The sequence below is a fragment of the Vulpes lagopus genome, chromosome 13 (assembly GCF_018345385.1).
Source record: "Vulpes lagopus strain Blue_001 chromosome 13, ASM1834538v1, whole genome shotgun sequence".
NCBI lineage: Eukaryota > Metazoa > Chordata > Mammalia > Carnivora > Canidae > Vulpes > Vulpes lagopus.
This window is the reverse complement of record NC_054836.1, coordinates 14,468,281-14,493,825: the sequence shown is the minus strand read 5'-3', so window position 1 is coordinate 14,493,825 and position 25,545 is coordinate 14,468,281. Positions and strand designations below refer to the sequence as shown.

General features: G+C 37.6%; 2 protein-coding genes across 2 annotated transcripts in view; one reads left to right on the top strand and one right to left on the bottom strand.

Annotated features, from left to right (window-relative positions):
* ZNF804B (zinc finger protein 804B) overlaps nucleotides 1-25,545 on the bottom strand; it is a 488,693-nt gene that overhangs the window by 447,792 nt on the left and 15,356 nt on the right. The window lies entirely within an intron of this gene.
* On the top strand, nucleotides 8,400-9,712 carry TEX47 (testis expressed 47). Its single transcript, XM_041728241.1, has one exon. The coding sequence runs from the start codon at nucleotides 8,592-8,594 to the stop codon at nucleotides 9,351-9,353; it is 762 nt and encodes a 253-aa protein (XP_041584175.1). The 5' UTR covers nucleotides 8,400-8,591; the 3' UTR covers nucleotides 9,354-9,712.

The following is a 25,545-nucleotide window of genomic DNA, read 5'->3' as shown; positions in this document are numbered from 1 at the left end:
ACCACAAAATACATTTGATAAAAGAGGAAAAATAAACATGATCCAGAGTTCAATGCTATTTGTTGTCTCCAAAATCTCTGTTTAAAATGGACGATCTGTTTAGAACTGATGATTCAAAGCTTACAATATAGCATTCCATTTTCAGACTCCACCTTCCTGGCCGGACACAATGGTAGTTTAGAAACAACAACAACAACAAAACAACAACACAGTAAGCTAGTTTTTAATAGAGAAAAACCTAGGATCACTATAGGATAATTGCCCTATAATTTTCTTCCTCTATAATTTACTATCAGAATGCTTTCATTCTTACTGCCAAATGTTTTGGAGGAGCGGTCTACTCCTTGACCACTTATTCTATATTGACTCAACTCAACAATTGCACCCTGGGTTCCCTCAATCATTTTACTGAATCTTTTTTTTTTTTTTAAGTCTCCAGGAAACTCATCATTGCCAATAGTAGAAGGTCACCTCAGTTCTTAAGGTTTTTTTTTTTTACCTCTCTTTAGAATTTTACCACTATCACCCGCTTTTAAAACTCTTATCTACCTACTTTCATGGCCCTGTGTTTCCTTAGTTCTCCATCTGTCTCTGATGTTCTTTTGCCTCTTTCATTGGTTCTCATTTGCCCACTTCTTTTTAAGATTGATTGATTGATTGATTGATTGATTGATTGATTTGAGAAAAAGAGAGTGAATATAAGAGACAGTATGAGCAAGGAGGGGGTATAGAGGGAGAAACAGACGCCCCACAGAGCAGGGAGCCCGTCGTGTTCCCACTTCCTAAAATCAAGTGTTCCACATGGTATTCTCTCCACCTTCTCGTTTCCTGTCATTATCTCACAAGCACATTGGTTTGCGTGGTTTCAACTTTTTCCTCAGTGCAGATGACGATCAAATTTGCATCATGATCCTGATGTTTCGAGATCTCCAGATTCCTAAATGCTTTTATACTTGGATGTTCCTATGGCAAGTCCACTTCAACATAACAGTTACAAACTGTTCTTCCCAACTCTAGGCTTTCTCTTTTATCCTCCATCTGTATTTTAAAAATCTAAATCCTTCCAGCTACTGACATTCAAATCCACGAGTCATCTCTAAATCTTTCCACAGCTCACTTCACACATCCAGTTGACCAAATCATATTTACCTTGGTCAAGACTTGCATATATTCCTCAATCTTAGCAACTGCCAAAATCTTCAAAGATCCACCTTTTTCTCAGTGATAGGTTTTAGGCTAGTCATACAAAGATGATCTCACTTCATGAAAGGTTTTTCTGAACTAAAGCTCCTGGACTGTGTCTTTATAACAGCTCCACCTTTCATCTTAATGTCTTCCTATTTTTACTCTCAATTGGCAAGCCCAAACATCCCTGAGTGTCGAGCCTCCTTGCTCACATTGGTCTGGCATCTGCCCTTTCATAAGCTCTACCCCTCAGCAGGCTCTCTAACTACACTAGCCCAGACCACAAATAGAGCAACATATGTATTACCTTTTCCCAAACCAGTATCACAGCCTGTTGGGTTTTTTAATGTTATTTTTTTCTGAATAGAACAGTAACAGAGACATGCTTAGAAAATTTTTAAAATGCAAAACAAATATCACCACCAAATTGCACCAATTTTAGGGGTCCTTTTGAGAGAGAGAAAGAGAGAATGTGGGCAGAAGGTGTGGGGGGGCAGCAAGGTGGAGCAGATGGAGAGAGAATCTTAGGCAGGCTGCATACCCAGCACAGAGCCTGATGCGGGGACTGTTCTCAGTATCTCGAGATCATGACCGGGGCCTAAATCAAAAGTAGGATGCTTAACCGACTGAGCCACCCAACCACCCCCAGCTCCCAGCTGCATAATTCTTTTTTTTTTTTTTTTTAATTTTTTTTTTAATTTTATTTATTTATGATAGTCATACAGAGAGAAAGAGAGAGAGGCAGAGACACAGGCAGAGGGAGAAGCAGGCTCCATGCGCCGGGAGCCTGATGTGGGATTCGATCCCGGGTCTCCAGGATCGCGCCCTGGGCCAAAGGCAGGCGCCAAACCGCTGCGCCACCCAGGGATCCCCCCAGCTGCATAATTCTTAAAAGTGTTCTGGTTACCTCCAGGATTTCTTGTCCCTAACTTCTCTACCCATCATGGACAACTTTATAAAACACAGTTATGATTACAGGCGCTCAAAAAATCCCCGGGAATCTCTATCATCCACAGAGTAATACTTATACCTCTGTGCAGATATCCAAGTCCTCCACAAACTAGCTGCAACTTCCATTTTCTCTTTCTCCCATGTCTTTCCCCTGCTCACCTTCCAGCCTGGGCTAGCAGTTCTACTCTGGGTTACACTTAGGTATCACCTGGAAAGGCTTTCACAAACACATACGCTAGAGTTGCTTTCCACACTAATTAAATAAGAACCAGGAGCTGGCTTCTTTTTTAATTCTCCACCAGATGATTCTAATAGATAGCCAGCATTTAAATCACCACCTGCCAGCCCATTCTTCCTTAAAGTGAAATAGGTGCAGGCACTGAGAGAGCACTTGTCAAAAATGCAAATTTTTGGACCACATTTTAAGTGGTCTCAGACTTTTGGAGGCTAGAGACCAGGAATCTCCAGTTTAACAAACCTGCAGATTCTATAGTTTGAGAACTACACTCTACTTAAATAAGACCACTGCCGTTTCCTCAAGTGCCACATTTCCCAGCTCTGCAATATGTGCCTTCTGCTCTTCATGCTTCTCGTTTACAGAGTCTGTTCTGTATCTTCCCTCGCCCCCATCCCCTCCCTGTCCTATCCCAAATCATATCTTTTCTTTTGCCCAATTTAAATGCTAGTTCTTTCAGTCAGGTTTCATTGTTCCAACACTTTTTTCCCCATGTTCATTGTTTATGCTCTTATTGTATTTCTTCTCTCCAGCTCTGTACTAAACATAATTGTGTAGACTTTCAGATCTACTAATAGAATTGACTTTTTCATGTGCAGATACAATATCTGATTTACAAGATTATCTTCAGAGTGTCTGGCACATTTTTCTACAAATACTAGACATATGTTAAATGCTTGAATTGAATAGCAAAGTATTTTTAGCCCATGCTCTCCTTGATAAATAGTTACCATACATTGCTCCACAGTGGTTTTGATAAGGAGAAGCCTTGCTGAAGAGGGTGATCTACTTTTTTTTTTAATAAATCTTCAAATATCTAGTGATTTGATACTAAACTTTTTTTTTCTCTGCTAAATCAAGTATATATTGTCTACCTAATAGTTTAAGCATGTGATCCTAGTAAAAGGCTCCTCCACACAAGTTGTCAGCCATTTACTTGTACAAATGATTTAGATATACCAAACCAGACAGAAAGTTAGTGGAAATGATTTAGAGTTTCCTGTTTTTCCAGTATATGAACACCAGCGAAAGGTTAAAGTAAGATCTGGTATTCCAAGTAGAAAACAAGTCATTCAGTTGCACATCCTTGCAATCTAAAGAAATGAATTCAAGAAACATTCACAAAGCCACTTCCCAGCTCTGTTCCCCTGAAGACCATGCCCGAATAAAAGCTCTTTCATTAAGCTTTCCAAAAAACTAGACACCCTTTCTATCTTGCTTCTAAAGCACTGACCATCATTCACATTGTATTTATGATGTTTTCCCCTGCCCTGTAGTCATTCATGGATATCTCAACACCCGTTACTAGACTTTCAACTCCCCAAATTAGGGACCAGGTGTCTTCCATGTCTGTGTTTCTTACAATGCACATGATACGACCTGGCTCACCAAAGGTGTACATAAATCTGAGATGAATGAGAGAATAAAGACAGTAAATCAATTTTGAATTACAAGTATGAGGTAAGAGTTTTCAATTTCCTTTATCCAAACCACAAGGTATCCTCCATTTCCAGAAAAATTGTTCTGTCATAAAGAAGCAGAGAATGCCATGTGGGCATGGACACAAAGGGAATACTTTATCTGCTCTTTACCCTAGGTAGACAGAGTGATAAGGTTGCTGAGAGCATGTCTGAACCATGCGTAAAGCACTTAAATAACCCATGCTTTAGTTTCCTCTTCTACTGATTGTGGGCAAAATTTTTGTCGACCTTATAGGACTGTTGTGAAGATTAAATTAATTAATATGTGTAAAAGCATCTAGCATAGGGCGTATGGTAAATAACCAATTAATGGTATTTAATCTTTTTAATCCTTTCTTTCTGCTTTAAAAAGATAGCACAGGGAGTTTGTTATTCAGAAACATTTGGTTCCAGAAAATAAAACAGAGCATAAAGTATATAGTAAATAGCAAGATGGGTGCTTGACACGAGTTCCAAATACATGCTGCATACTTATATGAGATGTTGGACAACAAGAGCGTCAGATAGGTAGAAAATCTGAAAGAAGACTCCTCAACATTGTAGGTTCCCACTCAGGTTCTGTCACTTGTCCGTTGTTTGAACTCGGTTATCTAATAGATCACACTGGGAGAACAAACACCTATGTCTTTCTTTTTTTATTTTAAAAATATTTTTATTTATTTATTCATGAAACACACACACAGAGGCAAAGACACAGGCAGAAGGAGAAGCAGGCCTCCTGCAAGGAGCCTGATATGGGACTCGAACCCGGATCCCAGGATCACACCCTGAGCTGAAGGCAGACAATTAACCCCTGAGCCACCCAGGCATCCCCACCTATCTCTTTCTATTCCGTGGGATGAATAGAGGAGTTCTGTTTAAGTTGCCACCTGAAGATAAATAACTGTCCCTTAATCAATGGAACACAGGACTGTGGCATCTGAAAATTCAAATGTTGAGTATCCATCAAAAGGAGCTTGTACAATTATCATTACATGTATAGCCAAACACACATACACACACACACACACACACACACACACACACAGTCCAAACTGTGTGTTTCTATTCCTATCTGCCCAAAACTTTACACTTGAATGAAGAGTATGGTGGATGAAAGGCAAGAAAACAAGATAAGTTGCCTTTAAATGTGACATGACCATGAAACAAAATCATAAAAGCAACAACTAAACATGTATTGAGAGATAGAAAGATACATGGGGAAGATATAGGTCAAACTATTATCTATGATGGTAAAAACTACTGATTCGAAATGTATTCAGTTGAACTGCATGAAACTAAGAAATATACAGAATTGTTGAATCATATCACACACCTGAAACTAATATAACAGTGTAAATTGCACTGGAATAAAAAATTAAAACACGAAATAGTTGTCAATATCTGTTTTTAACTTATAGAAATGACAATTTCATATGTTCCAAGGCAATACTAATTAACATATCAACACTCTTTTGAAGAAAGAAGAGCTCAGTGATATTTTGCAAGGTTTACATGGGGAATTATAATGATGAAAGATTGTCATTTTTCTATTAGGTTTATATTGGAGGAACCAAGGTATATGAAAGAGAAGGGAAATAAAGAATGTACATGCAGAGATAAATCACAACTGAGCTCCCTTTTATAGGGGCAAAAAGATAGAAAAATTGTACTATAAGTAAGAACAGTGTCAGGAAGAAGAAACTCATATCTATATATAAAAGGCTAAATTTAAATTTGTGCATTCAAAAAGGGTTTCTGGGAAGCAATGCCCTATAAGTCTCCCACTGACTTTGAGCAAAGTCAATATTAGGTTACCAAACCCTATAGCTGCATGTCCCCATCTTCTCTGTTATAACCCATCATTGTGCAATGGAACTAAGTGCCAGGAACTGCTATGGACCTGGGAAGGGGAGAAGTGCCCTCTCCTAGCATTCTATGGAGGGGAGGTAAACAGGAAGGACTTCATAAAATAAGTCGTTCCTGAACTTTACAAAGCAGATGTGTCATAGGTCTTCAAGTTTCATGCTCTCAGCTGGACAAGTGAGGTGCAAAAACACTGAGGACAGGAGATTCTGATTATAATCCAAATAAAGAGCAATAACTGTAAAGAAATCAAGAATCCTCAATACATTTCAAAGTAAAAAGACCTAGTGACAGAATAGAGTTGAGAGATAACATATAGGAAAAGATAGGACCAAGGATGTTGGTGTAGGAGATAAGTGAAAAATGTGTAACTGCGACACAAATGAGGTGCTTGTAAGGGAAATATACAGAAAATCATAGTTAAAATGCTGGCATTTTAAATTGAAAAGGTAGAGGTACATCCAAGAAAAAGTTATAAATAGGATTACAATTTAGGAGTCCTCTGTGCAGAAAAATACTGGGATGGAAAGTTAGTCTTTTCTTCTTTGTCAACATAAACTAACAGTATCTGCTTTGAGCCTTAGACTGAGAGAGTCCAAGTCCATGGCTGGCCTTGGCAGGGAAGCCTCCATGATTAATCAGCAAGGTCAGTCATTAAATTTGGAGGTGAGAGTGACATCAAGCACCAGCCACCTGCCCTCACAAAAGATGGTGCTAAACTACTTGGGCACAGAGGGAGAATAAGAGATCTGTACGATGAGCACAGAGCCTCAGCTTTACCCAGAGCTAAGTGTAAGAGGAAAAGGAACAAGGCCATAAATAGAGATTTGGGAAGAAATTCAGGCAGGTCCAGAGTCACAGAAACCAACGGAGGAAAGAAGGCGGTTGTGGTCAATAGAATCACATTCTGCAAAGCAAGAAGAATGAGACTGAGAACAAGCCCTAGACTAAGCAGTGACAAGTTCCTGTATGCTTTGGGATAGACTATCATTCCAGAGAGTGATGAAGTGTACCCCATGAGAAATTACTCAGTTTTTATGTGCCACACAATTAAGGAATTATTAAGTCATATCTCAGCCTCCACTTTTTGGGATAACTCATTACTGTATATCATTAAAACCAGATCATAAGTTTGAATAACACAAATCTTGGTCGGGGAGTGCTGTAAGGTTTACTTTTTAAAGATTGAATAAGGGTGTTTTCTAATCTTGTTCTAAAATTATGGTTACAGCTCACATGAATGCCACTTTAAGGTATGGTATTATTAATTTTTATTATAAAAACTAACTTAAATTTACATTAAATTAAGAAAAACAGAAGAATTTTAAAACAATTCATCTATTTATTTGAGAGAGAGAGAGAGAGAGTACAAAGAGGGAGAAGGAGAAGCAGACTGCCCACTAAGCAAGCAGGGAGCTTGATCCCAGGAACCCGGGAACACAACCGTTTGAACTGAATGCAGACGCCCAACCAACTGAGCCCTCCAGGTGCCCCATAGAAGAATTTTCTTAAAACAGAGTCACCATTATACAGAATCTGACATGTGCTCTTAAAGTATTTAATTAATGCATCAATACTCCTCTATCCTAGGTGGACTAAAGAGGCTGCTGAAAGGACATTTGAATTGTGTGTAAGGTATGTAACTACTCCATGCTTTAGTCTCCTCTTCCATAAACTGTGGACAAAAAGAAAAAAGAAAAGAGTATGATGTTCAGGTCAACCATCTGTCTGACTTACAAAGGCCCCAGGCTACAAATAAGCCATTCCACGAAAGAAGCCCTCATTTCTCTACTGTGATGTTGAGGTATCTGTTGAGTGATACCCTCATTAAATTAAGAAATGGCACTTGCCCTTGTGTGCTGCCCTTTAACACCACTGACATCCTGATTCACGAGGGCACCATGGAAACAAGAATAGAACACACAGGACAGCTGGCAGCACCCAGGACTGGCAGTTGGAACAGCAACAGCACTGGCAGTTGGAAAAGTGATGGAGGATAAGTGGAACCTCAAGGACAGGTAAAAGCAAGAAAAACTTGAAGAAGAGAAATGTTAAGGTGACCTGGAGGAAACAAAAAGAAATTTGTAAGAAGAGTAAGTTAAAAGTAACAGAATTTATTATCAGATACCCACAACAACAACAAAAGGAAGGAAAAAGAGCCACTTCTGATGTTTGTTGATAGGAAAAAAAAATCAAAATTAGTTATTCCAAAATTTTAAGTAAGCCAATTAGGACTTGAGAATTCCCCAGATTTTTAAAAATTAGTTGACCAGTTAAAATTTTTAAAAAGGAGGAATTACCATGAAAATACCGCTTTTTAAAAAATTGACAAATCAAGGACAATCTGTACTTAGTTACATATATGAAAAGACATTTTAATGTGATGCCAATGCTACGGTGAGTGACTGTTGGCGGATACATTCCTGTGTGCGTATGTGTATGGGTGCATATGTGTGTGCACACGCATGCACAGGCACACGTGTGATTCAAGAAAGGGAGCTGAGAAAAAATTTACTATAAGTTGAAGGAGAAAATAATAATGCAAACAGAGCAGAGTTAACCTGCTCTATAGTATGTTCTTTCTTCTCCCCACTTGCCAGTGTATTAGAATGTTTTTCTATGATGTGAATGTTATTTTGTTGTAAACTTTTAAACAATCTCTATAATTTGAATCTTGTTTTAGCATGCTCTTATATTTCAAAGATGGTATTGTTGATAACACTGGGAAGGAATTTTGGTAGGCTATTCACTAGAATTTGACAAAATAGTAACTTTTTTTTTTTTTTTTTGGTAAGAAGAAATACAAGAGTTCACCCCTGAAGAGATGTCCTTATAATGTAAACATTGTGATAGACTAAAACTGAAGTCATCTGGAAGAACAAATAGGACCCATCATGGCTTTCCCAGTCCATATCCAAAAGACCAACAAAAGGACTTTTCCAGTGGAATCGCTTCTAATGCCACAAATTCCACGTGGCAATTACTTTCATCTTCAGGAAGAGAAGCAAAGACTACAGCTAAAGAAATTCCTTCTTCATAGGATGTTTCTAGTGGCCACGATAACAGCGAATACAGAAAAAAAAGATATTTCTGACTATTATGAGCAAGTGTTTCAGTCAATTTTAAAACATCACCTAGGAGAAGCAGTGACAGGGTTTTTGCTCGTATATCCTACTTCTATTCTGCATATCCTTGAGACCTCCAGTGGTACCCTTTACCGAATTCTTTTAGATTATCTTAACCATAAACAGAATGAAACAGAATTTTTTATCCAAGGAATGAAAATTATAGTTGTATCCCATAACATCCCAACAAGACTTTTCATGCAATGGCATGTTTCAGTAATGAAAGTTCCAGTCATGTATCTTGATGATGTGACACAGACACAGTCCCTAGAGGAGGTCATCACAGAGTTTCTCACTCAGACTCATAAACTGGCACTCCACCTTCTAAAGACTGTTAAAGTGGGTGCTAAAGGACCAGGGGATAACTTGCACCAAATTGCACCTGAACTGCTCATCCCAGAACAAATAATAAAGTACTTGTGCAAATCTGAACAATTCATGGATCCAGAAACTTTCATAGACATGTATAATAAGCCTATACATGTCACTTTGGATTCTGATGTGATATGGCCTGCTCCCACCTATTTCTAGGATTGAGAGAGATGTGGTCGATGTGGTCCAATCTCTCAAGGAATTGATGCTACTTAAAGAAAAGGAAAGTATTTCTAAAGCTACTTCTCTCTTTCAAAAAGAAAGGACCAAAACACCACAACAGACACGAAGGTAACGTATTAATCTTTCCAGAGTATGTTGAGCTAAATTTGAAAATTAATGTTTATTCTGATATTAAGTTTGAAATATTTTAATAGGTGTAGGGGTTTAGTAAGTTAACAATTGTTCAAATGTTAACATCATTTTGGTGAAATGGCTTAATTTTTTTAAGGAAAAGTATAGATGATAAAGGACATACTCAGATTCAGATTCTCATTCATTCTTTCAACAATGGTCAATGAGCAGCTGCCACCACATGGAATCAAATTTCAGGAAAAAACATTTTGTTTTCAGAATATAAAATTTAGTGGGAAAATATCATCACTGAGTTGCTTGCAACCTGCATTTAGAGTCAAGTAAGTGTAAAAGTAAATATATGCTATGATATATGACATGATATGATCATTATTAGTTAGCAGTATGTAAGGGATAATCTTTATATGATTCCTGAATTCAGAAAACAAACCTAAACTTTGAAATTAGTTCCAAGGTTCATCTATTCTGAACTATAAAATCAAGAATTTTGAGGTTATTATAAAGCTGAACACCACAGTAGCTTTGTGAGACAACAGGAAATTACACTGTCAGAAGGCACTATATTCTTTCATGCAAAATCATTTTTTGAACACTTCATATGACAGACATTTGCCAGATGCTAGAGATATGGCAGGGTACACAGAAAACATAATTCATGCTCACTTATAAAACATTTATAAATGATCCCACATAAGATATACAAATTCTTTTTTTCTTTTTTTTTTAAGATTTTATTTATTTATTATGAGAGACACACAGAGAGAGAGAGAGGCAGAGACACAGAGGGAGAAGCAGGCTCCAAGCAGGGAGCCCAATATGGGACTCGATTCTGGGACTCCAAAATCACGCCCTGAGCCAGAAGGCAGATGCTTAACCACTGAGCCACCCAGGCGTCCCGGTTATGTTTTTTCAATTTACTTCCTATGAAGCAAATAATGATATGCATCTTCTGTATGACCTATTTTAAGTTGCTCTATCCTTTTCTTCACCTAGGATCAATGCTCTTATGCATCATTTAAAATTGAATAGTTTGTTCAAACTATTAAGTGGCATTACTACCTTGATGACTTCAGTGATATCCAAAATTATTGCAATATCTCATGAAACAGATTTAGTAGAAGAAATACTGTGTATCGTTTTACTTTATTATTTGATGTGCAGTCTCTGTAGGGGAAAAAAAGCTCAAATTTGTCATATGCATATAATTTGTCATCACTTGTTTCATGCCAAAATCAGGTTTCAGGAAAGAGTGCTTCTATTTTTAAATGTTGTATTATAGATCTAGATAGAGAATGGCATTTTTCACTCTTAGCTGAATTTGAAGTTCTGTTCATTTAAATTTAGTAACAGAAAGAGTATATTTGAGATAAAACATGAAGTAACTCTTCTGGTCAAGAAAGAGTATGTAGCTTACAAATATTTTATCAATTTGATAAATATTAAACACTTAGTATTCATCAGGATTGTGCTATTTACTCTGAAATGAGAAAAAGGCAAAGGCACCCATCTACTGAGGATAAATGTTCAGCAACAAAATGAGTGGAAGTAAAAGTAAATGCTTTCCAGGCAAAAAGAAAAAAAAAAATGCCTTAGAGAAAAGACTCCTGTATGTAAGGAGAGGTTGGGAAGTGCAATAAAAGTGGAGTTTACAAGTAAAACTCTATATTTATATATATAAAAGTACGACATATTTTCCAAAAATGGCGATGGCAATGTATCACATCCCACGTGCTCTTCTTACACTATGACCTTAACATTCCTGCATGTCACAGTGGCTTCTAAAACCCCTCCCCTCAAAATAAAGGAGACTTTCGCAATTGCCTTAACCAACGGACTACAACAGAAGTAATCTCATGTGACCCCCAAAGCTCGATCCTAAAAACGCTATGTACTTTACCATGATCATCTCAATGCTAGCTCTTGGAACTTTCTAAAAATATGCTGTGAGTAATCCAAGTGGTTTTCCAGAGGACATCCCCAGCCAAGGTCCTGGCCAATAGCCAGTTTCACCCCTAGACATGTGAGTGAGTGAACCTTCAGGTGATTCCAGACTCTAGGCTTCCAGTCAACCCTGGATTTCAAGCCAGCCCAACTGACACTGTGTGGAGTGATAGCGATGGCGTGTTCCCACTGAGCCCTGTCCAAACTGCAGGTCTGTGAACAAGATAAATGACTGTTGTAAAATTTAAACCATTAAAAAATAAATAAATAAATAAAATAAAATAAAATTTAAACCATTACGTTTTGGGTGGGTGATTATAATAGTCTGGAACAATAATATATATGTAGTAGGAATATGTAGTAGGAATAATTTTATATCCATATACGTACATATCATTTCATATCATTTATTTTTCATTCATCTATGTTACTAATGTTTACTAAATATCTACTGGTAAATATTTACTAGGGGGCCAAGCACCGTGCTTGTCACTGGGTATACCAAGCAGCAGTAAAGGTGTATATCTTCCTGATACAGACCTAGCACACTGCCTAGCATAGATCTTTTATTGGTCTATAAGACTTTCTGATATGAAAAGTATTGATTGAAAAGTAATTCAGTCAGCTAAAGAGAAACATTAAAAATCTGAATCATTTTTGGAGGAAGTTATAGAAAATATCTCAATAATATTACTGATTTACTTAGTATACTGTTAATTTACATTTAAGGGATTCTTGAAATGTCAGTTGTGAAAATAACTGGAAAAGAAGCAAAAAGTGACTAAATAAACTATACAGTTATTTATCTACTCTAGTGAGCACACGAGAATGAGTTTATTCAAATGAAAGTTACCCTTCCTAGTAATCACGTTACGGGGGTTTATATTTATTTCAGCTACAACATCAGTGCTAAAAACATTTTATGACTTTTATGACAGATGAATTAAAAAGGTTTATAAATCAAAGAGAATTTAAATATTTTAGCTACATCTATTTTTTTTTGATTCCCAAATAATATATACTCCAATTTGACTGGTGACCTTAATATTCAGCCTCCATTCATAAAAACATTTGTTGAGGTTTTTAAAATATTTCATTCACTCTCAAAGGAAGATCTGCTGTCATAAAATATATTAAAAGAATGTGACACTGTCTCTAAGGGGGAACACAAATATGTTTTCAGTAACCACTGCATTATTGAGGTTCCTATACAGCTCACTAATATCATGTCTTTAAAAGGGAAGGCATGTAGTGTATGTTTGGGTATATTTGTTAAAATGCAGAAATATTAAATTCAGACCTTACGAATGTAATTTAATTTGATCAAGTCAAAAAATGTGACTTATTAAGTCTTAGAAAGACTCCTAAGGTAATTCTCAATCCAATGAGAGTTATAGTTTCCTTAGAATAAAACTTTCCATAGAATTAGAGTACAGAGGGATCCCTGGGTGGTGCAGCGGTTTGGCGCCTGCCTTTGGCCCAGGGCGCGATCCTGGAGACCCGGGATCGAATCCCACGTCGGGCTCCCGGTGCATGGAGCCTGCTTCTCCCTCTGCCTGTGTCTCTGCCTCTCTCTCTCTCTGTGTGACTATCATAAATAAATAAAAATTAAAAAAAAAAAGAATTAGAGTACAGAGTATTTTAATACTGAACATATATCATTCAATGCTCATCCCAATGAACATAGTTATACAACATATACATATGCAGTGAACATGTAACATTTAAATTGGTGTGGCCAGTGCCATTCTAATTCTTTTATTTTGATATGGACATCTTCACAGTAGATTGACATGCTCTTACGTTTGTTTCAGAGTAACCAAGGGTTTTCAGGAAGGTTATAGTTTTCATGAAGTTAACTAAAATAATGTTATTTGGAGAGAAAAATCCTCCCAGGGTCAATTTAAAAATTTTACTGTCTTCATTTTATTTAAAGAGGCATCTGGATTCCTTCATAGAAAGTTATTGCTTATTGCAAATAGATTTTTACATTCAGTGACTTTATCATAACTTAGTGACACAAAACCACATTTGAATTCAGTTAAACTTATCTCAAGCAGTAGAATTCCCCCAGCTTCCACAAGGAAGTAGAAATGAGACAGCCTATCACCAGCTCTAAGATTATTTCATATTGTAGAAACTGACTTAATGTAGAATTAGAGCTCTCCCCCTTGTGGCCAATTATGTAAATTTCCAGATTACCTGCTGATAGGACTTACGCAGTAAACCCAGCACATAGTTTTAAAGAGAATATAAAGAGAACCCCAAAGGCACTTTTCAAGTGTCTGCTCTACTCTCCTTGTTTGGCACATAAAAATTTGGAGACCCAAAGACATGAAGTGTTTTGCCAACAGTGAAAGCAAGGATTGATCATAGAAGTTTCCTATTTCTACTTCACTACTTTACATAATTAGTTGTGCTCATGGGTTAGAGACTCTGGATTTAATTCTGAGTGGTCTCTTCCAGCTCCACCATACTCCTCCTGTACTCCATGTCCTCTCTTGGTGCCTCCTCCCAATGTCCCCCTGCACCTCCACACATATCTCCATCTCCATATGCCCTACAGAGAATAGATCCCTTCCCAGCCACCACTCTTCCTGCATTCTGCTCCTGGACTTGCACTCCCTCTTGCTATAAAATAGACCACGACACACAGTGGCCAAGGCAGAAACTTCAACATTGTCCCAGTTTCCCTTCCTCATTGTTATCACTGACAGCCAATCAGCCCAAGCCCCACCCATTTCCCACAGAAAGTATTTCTAGTGTCTGTCTTTGTTTTTGTGCTCTCCTTACAGACCTCCCTCTCTCCAGTCTCCTCTTCCTCCTGCTAATCTATAAAGTATTTCTAAAAACCTTAAAAGCTGTGTAGCACAAGGTTTAAGAGAACCACCTCTGGGGATGCCTGCGGGGCTCAATGAGTTAAACCTTGGTTTCCCTCAGGTCATGATTTTAGGGTCCTGAGATTAAACCCACTTGGGACTCTCTCCCTCTTCCTCTGCAACCCCTCTCATATGTGTAAGCTCTCTTTCTCTCAAATAAATTTTAAAACTTTAAGAGAGAGAGAGAGAGAGAGAGAGAGAGAGAGAGAGAGAGAGAGAAAGCCACCTTTGGTATCAAATTGCTGTGTTGAAACCTGGCTCAGGAATTGTAGAGTTATATTTTATTCCTTCACCTCTCAACACCTCGAACACCTCACCTACAAAATGAGTGTGATAACAAGTATCTACATTATAAGATTGATAAGGGGTGTGTTGCATGAAATGATGGTTTAATAAACCCAGCATATAGTAAGAACTCAATAAATGTCATTCCTCTGGTCAAAATTCTTCAATGGCTTCATTCCAGGATAAAACAACAAAAAATTCTCTCATGATCTGCAAAGGTTTGATTCCCAACATTTCTCCTTTCTTTGTCTTTATCCTCTTTCCCCACTTCTCTTAGCAAAATTCTGCTTATCAATCAAATTATATTTGCTCTGGGAGGCATGGCAAACTCGAGATACCCTCATGGTATGTGGTACTCCACCACATACAATAACAATTCTCCTATCATAAGGCTGTTGTTTATTTTCACACTCTTTTCCCTGCCAGTGACTTGTAAGCTATTACTGTGCAAATTTTTGGTATTCCTATCTTTAGTGCTTCATTTTTAAAGGAGGCCATTAAAATATCTGTAAGAATTTTCCCATAAAGTTCATTTTACTTTCATCAAAACGGTTGTGAAATGTCAATAGATTTAAAACGTTCCTATAGAATTGATTGGCTTTTGGTCATTGTCCATAAAGCTCTTGAAAATAGCAAGTGAAAATATAATAGTTGTACCTTAGTTTTCAGTTTTCCCCACATATTAACTTCTTACATTCTAATTTGGAAGGATACTAAGAATACATTTCTGGAAATGATTCAGTGGAACTTTTGTACTTATATATTACTATTCACTGAGCCAAGTATAGGAACTCATTCCTAATTCATAGGATTTAAAATAAAAATACTCTTTCTTATTGGAGCATCTGAGCAAGCTACTGGTAAGGTATACAACCTTTTTTAAAAATATTCTATTTATTTATTCATGATAGACAGAGAGAGAGAGAGAGAGAGAGAGGCAGAGACACAGGCAGAGGGAGAAGCAGGTTCCATGCCGGGAGCCCAAAACGAGACTCGATCCCGGGACTCCAGGATTGCGACCTGGGCCAAAGGCAGGGGCTAAACTGCTGAGTCACCCAGGGATCCCCCGGTATACAACCTTTATTCCAAATTTTAAAGATGTTTTCTTTATGTTCTTCAAATCTTTATTGTACTAGCCACACTTAATGTATTCTCTGAGAGATTTGTGCTCAATAAGGCTAATATTTATTTGTTTTCTTAGGTTATTATAAAACTGTAAATTTGATTTCATTTTAATTGTGCATTTCCCATTTCTATTCTCTCTAAAATACTAAGCAGTTTTTAAAAAATACTATTTATAAAAGAGTGCATTAAATGTAAAGCCTTGATTTATTGAGGAAGAAATAAAAGTCTGAATATCGAACATATTTACATTTTACCAAAATGCATTCTAGTGTAATGACTTCCTGAGGGATCTCAGCCACTCATGTCTCACTTCCCTTCTCCTTCTCTTGTTTATACTAGACTTAGTTTACACTAGACTTTGCTTTTTGAAAGCAAAAAATAATAAACCACTCTACAGCAAGTAGATACATAAAACTATAATATACCTTGTAATATTTTGATTCATCCATTCCTCACTTTCTATCCTATACAGCAACAATTCTTGAGCACATACTCTGTTCCAGCCAAAATCAAAATGACAAAATGAAAAGAACATTGAGGTGAGATGACTGACTTTTGTTATGTACTTCATTGCTAACTCATTATGTGGCCCTGAACAAGTAATTTATTTATTTTGGGTCTCTGTTCATCTATATCATAAAGAAGTCTGTGAAGCTCTTGAACTGTATCCAAAAATATGTCTCAAACGAAAGACTTATTGTCTTAGCGTCAGGCAGGAGGACAGAATTAAGATGTTTGTATTAAAATTTTGAACCCTAATGTCTGAATGAATGAATGTCTGAACTAATCCACCCTATCAGAGAGTGCCTGTGAACAATGCCAACATTTTCCTTTGAAAAGTCCATCCTGGATGCATTCTAGTGCAAAGATGAATGGGAAACCAAAAAGCCAGAAATCTATGCATTAGATTATTAGATTCTGACATCTAAATAGCAAGTTTGGTAGTACTGTGAAGTCTCGAGAAACAGTGAAGAATGGGACATTTTCCTTTAACCTAATGGGAAGCCACTGAAGATTTCAAGCAGAGCATAATCAGATGGTTTGGCTACTGAGTGGAGAATGCACTGGCAGGGAATATATTGGTGCAGTCAGGCTCCTCAGGAAGTTGTTACAAGTCTCCTAGCAAGGGATAATAATAGTTAGAACTAAATTAATGACTGTGGAAATGGATCTAAAGGGATGAGTTTGAGAGATAATCAGGAGGTAAATAAACATTGCTTATAAAGGAGAGAAAGGTGTCAAACATTTTTGGTTTCTAGTTTTTACAACAAGACAGTACCATTCCTGAGGCAGGAAATATATAAGGAGTACAGAGTTTGTAAAGGAAAATGTGCTTTTGATTACTGATATATTACAGCTACATCAGGTTGGAATAATTTTTGATATTTCCATTAGTAATAACTTTTTTCCTTTTTTTTATAAACTTATCTTTTATTGGTGTTCAATTTGCCAACATATAGAATAACACCCAGTGCTCATCCCGTCAAGTCCCCCCCTCAGTACCCGTCACCCAGTCACCCCCACCTCCCACCCACCTCCCCTTCCACCACCCCTTGTCCGTTTCCCAGAGTGAGGAGTCTCTCATGTTCTGTCTCCCTTTCTGATATTTCCCACTAATTTTTTCTCCTTTCCCCTTTATTCCCTTTCACTATTTTTATATTCCCCAAACGAATGAGACCATATAATGTTTGTCCTTCTCCGATTGACTTATTTCACTCAGCATAATACCCTCCAGTTCCATCCACGTCGAAGCAAATGGTGGGTATTTGTCATTTCTAATGGCTGAGTAATATTCCATTGTATACATAAACCACATTAGTGATAACTTGATGAGGTATAGAGGACATGCATCATTATTAAATCTCATATTAAATCTCATACTTTGCTGATATGGATAACTACTAATACACATTTTCTGATATAAGTAACTTCCAGGAAAGTCAAAACATTTTGATAAGTTAAAATAAATTAGGCTAAAGGAAAAATTATCCCAAAGATAATCCTGAGACTGATATTCACCACCATAGCTCCCCTTAATATGTTTACATTCAATGGAGCCAAATATAAAATCAGCAGCACTTGCAGAGTTCAATTCCTTCCTTTTGTCAAATAAAAGTCATTCAAAACATTAATAATTATTTATTGATTGCCACATATATTTATTGAAGGCCATGCCATTGTCATTTATTGACATGTATAGTCATGTGTCAAGGGCACAAACACATAAAAGCCGCTATAGAACCCCTCCTAAATTCTTTGGTATATTATTTATTCCATTTGCAATGAAAATTTAGGTAAAAAGGTGCCCTTTGGCACCCTATTGACATGTTTTGCCCTCTGTTTCTCTCAATTGGTTGTAGGACAACATGACACACACTGAATTTTATTCTCTCTCTGGATTTAATCATTCAGCAAGTGTGAACTAAAAAACTGTATCAAACACTTTATTAGACATGGGGGTTTGGAGGTACAATGCAATTATGAGCAAATAAGCATAATTTCTACCTTAGAGAGTATGCAGTCTCTATCTCCCTCTATCCCAAACATATAAAAAATTAAACAGTAGTAATTCTAATAATTAATATATTATATAATAATATATAATTATAATTACTTATATCATCTTGGATATACAAGTTGCAGTGGTTTCCTAACTTTACCTAAGGTAGAGGATTAGGGGATGCCTCTGAGGGAAGAAAGATTCAAGGATTTCTGGAAGTTGCATAGAACTGAGCCAAATAAAAGGCAAGGAGTAGGAGGGGAGTGTTCCTGGTGGAGGATATATATATATATATATATATATATATATATATATATATATATATACTTGATCAGAGGGATGTGCTAACACCCAAAGGCAAGAAGAGCCATACTGTGTTGAAGATGTGAAAGAATATCAATAAGGCGGGACTGAAATACAAATGGAATCATAAGACATGAGATTGGATAGCTAGGCATGGGACCAGATTATGCAGACATTTAGAGCTAGCTACATAAGCACCATGATTTCATCTCAAGTGAAATAGGACACAGTTTTGTTTTAATCAGAGAAATGCCATGATTAGATATGCATTATAGAAGAACCACTTTGAATTGGAAGAAGAGATGAGAAGAGTACTTGGTAACTAGACCGGGCAGACATACCAATTAGGAGGCTATTACAATAATCAGGGAACGAGATGATAGGACGTCTGTACAAAGATAATGGCAAGAATAGAAAGCATGTGCCATCTCCCAAGACAGGTGATACTGGAAGAGAAGCAGCTTGGAGATGTGCAGGGAGTAAGATGAAGTTTTCCATTTTGAACATGCTAAATCTGAAGTGCCTGCAAAGCATCAATGTTAAACTATCCAGTAGTGATTTGGAAATATTCTCTGAAGCCCTGGAGATGGATCTGGTAGAGATAGAGATTGGACATCATCACAGATGATGACTGAGGATTTAGCATCCTATCATCCAGCTCAATTAGATACTGAAGAGAGAAGACAGGCTACTTCAAAACCCTGAAGAGTGCCATGGGAAGAACAGGGACCCACAAAGTCTAAGAAGACATTGTTCAAATCACCCTGAAGCAGAGAAAGAGAATTAGATCAGGGAAGTGTGATGGAAGTCAAAGGAAAAAAACATTTCTTTTAAAAGACAGTACTCAACAGTATCAATTGTCTCAAAGTCAAGTAAGACAAGGAGTAAAAAGTAGATTTAATGACAAAGAGACCATTGGTGACTCAGAGTGACTTATATAGTATACTAGAGACAGAAGCAGCATGCAGTAGGCTGAGGAGTGAAGGTTGGGTGAGGAAATAGAACAAAGTATAAACAACATTTCTACAAGCTTGGCTGTTGAGTTGGTTGTTAGTGAAGTTGCAGAGTCAGTTTGGGAATGCATAAAGCCCTCTGGATATTTTAAAATTTTTACTAAAAGGAAAACCAGTAATTTATCCTGGTTTCAAGAAAGGAATCTGTCCTCTCATGTGAGATTAAGCATCCAATCATAGCCCAAGGGGGAAGGAGCTCTACTCAGCTTTGAATGGCAAAGATCTGGTCTTATACCTTAAATGTCCTCAAGTGACTATTTGTACATTTCTGGAAAGAATGATTGCTCAATAAACATTTGTTTAGATAAATGCACTAATCATTGGGAGAAACCTAGCTATGCAAAAAGTGACTTTAGAATATCTATGAGCTGTGGGGTGCCTGGGTACTCAAGTCCGTTCAATGGCTGGCTCTTGATTTCAGCTCTGGTCATGATCTCGAGGTCCTGGGATATAGCCCTGCACCAAGCTCCACACTCAGCAAGAGTCAGTTTCAAGATTCTCTCTCGGGGCATCTGGGTGGCTCAGTCTGTTAAGTGTCTGCCTTAAGCTCAGGTCATGACCCCAGGGTCCTGGGAAGGAGCCCCAGTTCGGGCTCCCTGCTCAACGAGGAGTCTGCTTCTCCCCTCTCTCTCTCTCTTCCCCACTCATGCTTGCACGCATGCTCTCTCTCTCTCCAGCTCTGTCTCAAATAAACACATCAAAATCTTTAAAAAAATTTTTTTAAATATTCTCTCTCTCCTTCTGCCTCTGTACATGTTCACTCTCCTTCTCTCTCTCAAATAAATAATTGAATCTTTAAAACAATAAAAGAATATCTATGAGCCCTGATATTACAACTCAAACTTTGGGTTATTCCAATGGTATTTCCATGGTCAAACTTTTACAGTTGATTGCAGATTTTGCCATATCCTTTATCTACTTTATGGATCAATCTCATCACATTTGTAAATTTTGCTATGGCAGTTATCCTTTGCCCAGTCAAAGCATGCTAGGAAATTGCAAATTACAATCAAATCTCAATTTTCCAAACTAATGATTTTAAAGAGCAATAATGCATAATCCAAAATTATGGTGAATTCATGAACCATTTATCTCTGTAATGTATATTCATTAAATTTGACTATAAGTACATCTTATATGTCATACATAACAAAATGATAAAGCATTTCAACTGAAATGGCTCAAGAGGACTTGCAAGCTTTTCCAATTCCTCTAGTTCTGCTTCCCACTACATCCTATTATTTATATCATCTTTCATGTTCAGGTGACTCATTGAAATAAACTAACATATTTTTTAGGATGGAGGGGATAATCAAGAAGCAGCATTTCCTTATTACTGCCATCATCCTCATTATACTCATTTCAGCTTAATATCTTAATATTCCTTAATCTTAATATCTTAAGTTGATATTCCTGAAATCAGGAATTCCTCTATTCTTGTATTTCAGAACTTCCTGTATTCCTTTCACCACATACAATTCCTGTATTCCTGTAATCACCAGTTTGACATTTTCACTTTTGACCTTCTTGTGCAAGCAGCAAATGTTTTTGTATAAGGAAAGATGTTTAGGGCTTTCAGATAATATTAAGTTGAAATGAGTGTAATGCGTTCCTGAAGAGTCTTCTCGTCCATAAAAACTGCTTTGTGGGATAATTCTTATGAGGGTCACTAACTCATGTCTGCTGCTAAAAATGTTTACTCAGGGTAGTGTGCCATGTCAGAGATATTAGAAACCCACAACTTACAAGCAGGCACATTCTACTAACAGAGGCATCATTCTTATCTCTGGCACTACCTGGTTTTTCTTGCTAATATTAACCAAATGATAGTTGCAGAAGCACAAGCAATTAGCTTACAAATGACAAGAAGACAACGTTTCCCCTTGCGTGTCATAGAAGAGACACCAAAATATCTCTTTGATGAAGATAACTCCCAGTTGACTAACAGGAATAAAATGCTTGCATAAATAGAATTATATGTGCATATTTGGAATAGAATTATAGGTTAGACATATTAGTATACACACACACATACATGGATATACACACAACTCTCTGAACCCAAACTAGAGAAACCAATTAAGATTCATAAAACTGCTCCCAAACAAGTGGGAGAACCAGGGATTTAACTATCAAAGTTTAACAGCACAGTACAAGAAAATCCTTTTATGTAAATAATGTAGATCGCTTCTCTAACAGTTATGTTCTCCCCACCTGTGCTCTGACTCCCATCTGAGAAACTGCCCGTCAACTCTCCTGGGGTATCTCATCCCATAGCTCCTCGTGTGGGCCACAGAATGAGTGGCCCTGACCTCCTCTCTCCCACCCAATTTCTTTCTCTTCTCCTCTTCCACTACATGCACATGGCAAGTGGGTGCACACACACACACACACACACACACACACACACACATGCACGCGTGCGCTCATAGACTGGACTAGTCATTATCGATCAGAGGCAGAAAGAGCCCACATGCAAGGCAGCAAATGATGAAGCTGAAATAAGAAACAGAGTTGAGATATCTGGAAACACCAGAGACACAACCACCTTAACCCCGGATTCCATTTCCCAGCCCTGACTGAGGCCCTAACATTTTCTATCCATGAATCCTTCCAACAACCAAGCTTCTCTTTTGCTGAAGTCAGTTAAAGTTGTTTTGAGTTCGTTTTTTGTTTCCCTTGAAGCCAACAAATTCTTAGCAGTCTGACAAATGTTTTTCAAAGCAACCTACTCACATGTAGTACATACGAGAAGATTTGTGTTCAAATCTCTTATTTTCTGCTAGCTCACGTTACATTAGGAAAGTTGCTAACCTCTCTCTAAGCCTCAGTTTTGTCGCCTGTGAACTGAACAAGCACCCAAAGACAAAATGAGATAAATCATACATACAAGTAACCAGAAACTCAGAAAGTGCTTAATGAATTCATCACAGTTTACAGTATGCTCTGCAAGTTTGCAGTTTCTGTAATCCCTAAACGTAACACTACACCTACCCTTAAACCTACTCCTATGCCTAACACTAACATTACCCCTAAGTACTCCTACTGCTACACATGCTACTAATCCTATACTTCCCCCACACCCTACACCTAACAATATCCAGCAGTTACAACAATAAGCTTTGTGACAAGGACATGAGATAGTTTGAATTCTGACCATCAGACAAGGGAGACCTCAGGGATGTCAGGCCAATTAGTCAAGCTGCTGATACATATAATGCTTCTGCAGCAAGGACAGTCTAGAGATATTCTAAAAAATCCCCTAGCAGAATAAAGCACAGGGTAAGTCCTTCAACCAACTTTTGCTCCTGCTCTTAATATCCACTAGAAGAATCTGAGCTATCCTTTGATAAATGCTTACATGCCGTTTCAGACAACTGGACTCTGATCAGTGAATTAACTTTTATTAATATGTGTTATGAATAGCTTGCTTATACTCTTCAATAATAATATGAACATTAGAAAATCACTCATCACAGTAATTAAATGGCTTAATATACTTATGAATGGATTATTATTTTTAAAAACTCAAATTCTAATAAGATGAAAATGGTTTTATGCTGGTTTTATGAGTTTTCTTTCTATTGTATGTTTCTAAAAGGAAATTGGTTGCTTAATCACATGTACCTGAAGGAATAAGGTAATAACATCATTACCACTTAGCAGTTGTGAAATGAGGAGCCTCATGTCATCTGCAAAATGGAAGACAGTAGCACATACAACTTAAAATTATTTTAAAAATTTAAAAAGTAAAGGCATGCAAGGCTTGTTTTGGCCTAGTATGTCTGACATAAAATGAGTGCTTTTAACCTGTTATTCTGTAAACTGAGAATTGAGGAGGTATTTAGAATACCAGGGAAGCTTCACAGAGGATACCCACAGGAATTAGCAGTGGAAAAAGGAGAGGACCGAGCATGAGTGAATCACAAAACTTTCCTCAGCCTCTATAAGGAGGTCTTGGTGAGTGGCCATTGGTTCAATAATTTCATAATGTTAATGTGCACAACACACTCATGCATACCTTGTTTAAAGTACACATTCCAGGCTCATCCCCCACCACCACCACCACTACCAGCATTATGATTCTGTCAAGTCCAGTCTGGAGCCTTCAAATCTGAAGCATAATCCCCATTTAGACAACATGAAGATGAGATCTACAGGCCATTCTAGATTGATTTTACTACCAGTAACTAACTGCCACACTCACCCTATAATTTAGCAGTCTTACTGTTCATCTTTATATTCTAGAATCAAGAGGAAGTGACACATATATATGGAAAAAAATACTATCAGCCAACCTGATGGCTTTTTCTAGTATATTCACAATTTTTAAAAAGTGACCCCTAATCACAAAGATCAGAAATGTCCTCTTCTAAGACATTTGTCACACAGGTTTATCTGTTTAGCATGTGTTTTCCATTCTAGACTGTAAATTCCATCGAGGCGTATGACACGGGCACCTTATTTGCATCAGTAGCTCCCCCAGCTCACACAATGCCAGATACCATTAACCAAGAAGCATTTTGTTTTTGGAAAAATGGAAAATGCTTGCAGTCCTAGGCAGAAGTTAGGAATGAATGGTAGCAGGCCATGAGTAGACTGGAGAAATATTTAGGAAGTAAAATGAGCAGACGTACCAATCCGATGAGGGATTAAAGGAAAACATTCTCAAGTTTCAAGCCCACATTGTTGGATGAAGATGATATCCCCAACCAAGGAAGAACACACTTGGTTTAGTTCTAGAGATTATGTATTTGAGAGGTCTACAAGAGATAACAACCAGTGAATAACTACAGGTGTATATGAATCTAAAAAGCTGTAAGCAGAATAATGGGCCCCATGAATGCCCAAGAGCAAATTCTCAGAACCTATAAATGTTATGGTACATGTCAAAAGGGACTCGGCAGATATGATTAAAATGAAGAACCTTGAGGGGAGGAGAGGATCCTAAATAGAGAGGCCCAAGCTAATCACATGAGTCTTTTAAAATGAGTTTTTCCAGCTGAGGAGAATCAGAGAGTGTAGCAGGAGAAGAACTTGCTGGCTTTATTTTACTTAAAAGATTTTATTTATTTATTCATGAAAGACACAGAAGGAGAAGAGGCAGAGACACAGGCAGAAGGAGAAGCAGGCTCCATCCATGCAGTGAGCCCGACATGGGACTCGATCCCAGGTCTCCAGGATCACACCCTGGCTGAAGGCGGCACTAAGCCACTGAGCCACCAGGGCTCCCCAACTTGTAGGCTTTAAAAATGGAGGTAGGTAGCCATGGGTCAAGGAACACAGGCAGATTCTAAGAGGTGGAGAAAGCAAGGAAATGGATTCTCCCTTTAAGCCTCCAGCTAGGAGGATGGCCCTGCTTATACCTTGATTTTAGTCCAAGGAGATCTCTGTGCACTTACAGAACTCAAGAATAATAAATGTGTTGTTTTAAGCCATTAAGTTTACAGTGATTTGTTGGGGCAATAGGAAACTATACACATGAGGTCTGGTTGAAACATAAACATTTGTACCCATCTTTCAGATTTCTGTATGATAAAAAAATAATAACTATCTCTTTCAAGAATTTTTTTTTTTCTTTCTTTCAAGAATTAATGTTCCTCCCTCCTAGTTTCTGCAAGCTTAGAGCACGTGGTATAAACACAGTGCTGGGTATATCTCTGTTGCCAATCAGTTCTACTCTCCCATGCCTACTCTCTTTTGGGACTGGAAGCCAGAAAGCTACAGCTGACCTCTGAATAATGCGGGGCTTAGGGGTGCCAACCCTGTGTAATCAACAATCTATGTATAACTTTCGACTCCCCCAAAACTTGATGACTCATAGCCTACTGTTGACCAGAACCCTTATCGACAACATAAACAGTCAATTAACATGAATTTTGTAAGTTATATGTATTCCATAGCGTGCTCTTACAATGAAGTGAGCCAGAGAAAAGAAAATGTTATTAGGGAAATCATAGGAAGAGAACATACTGTATGGTATTCGGCAA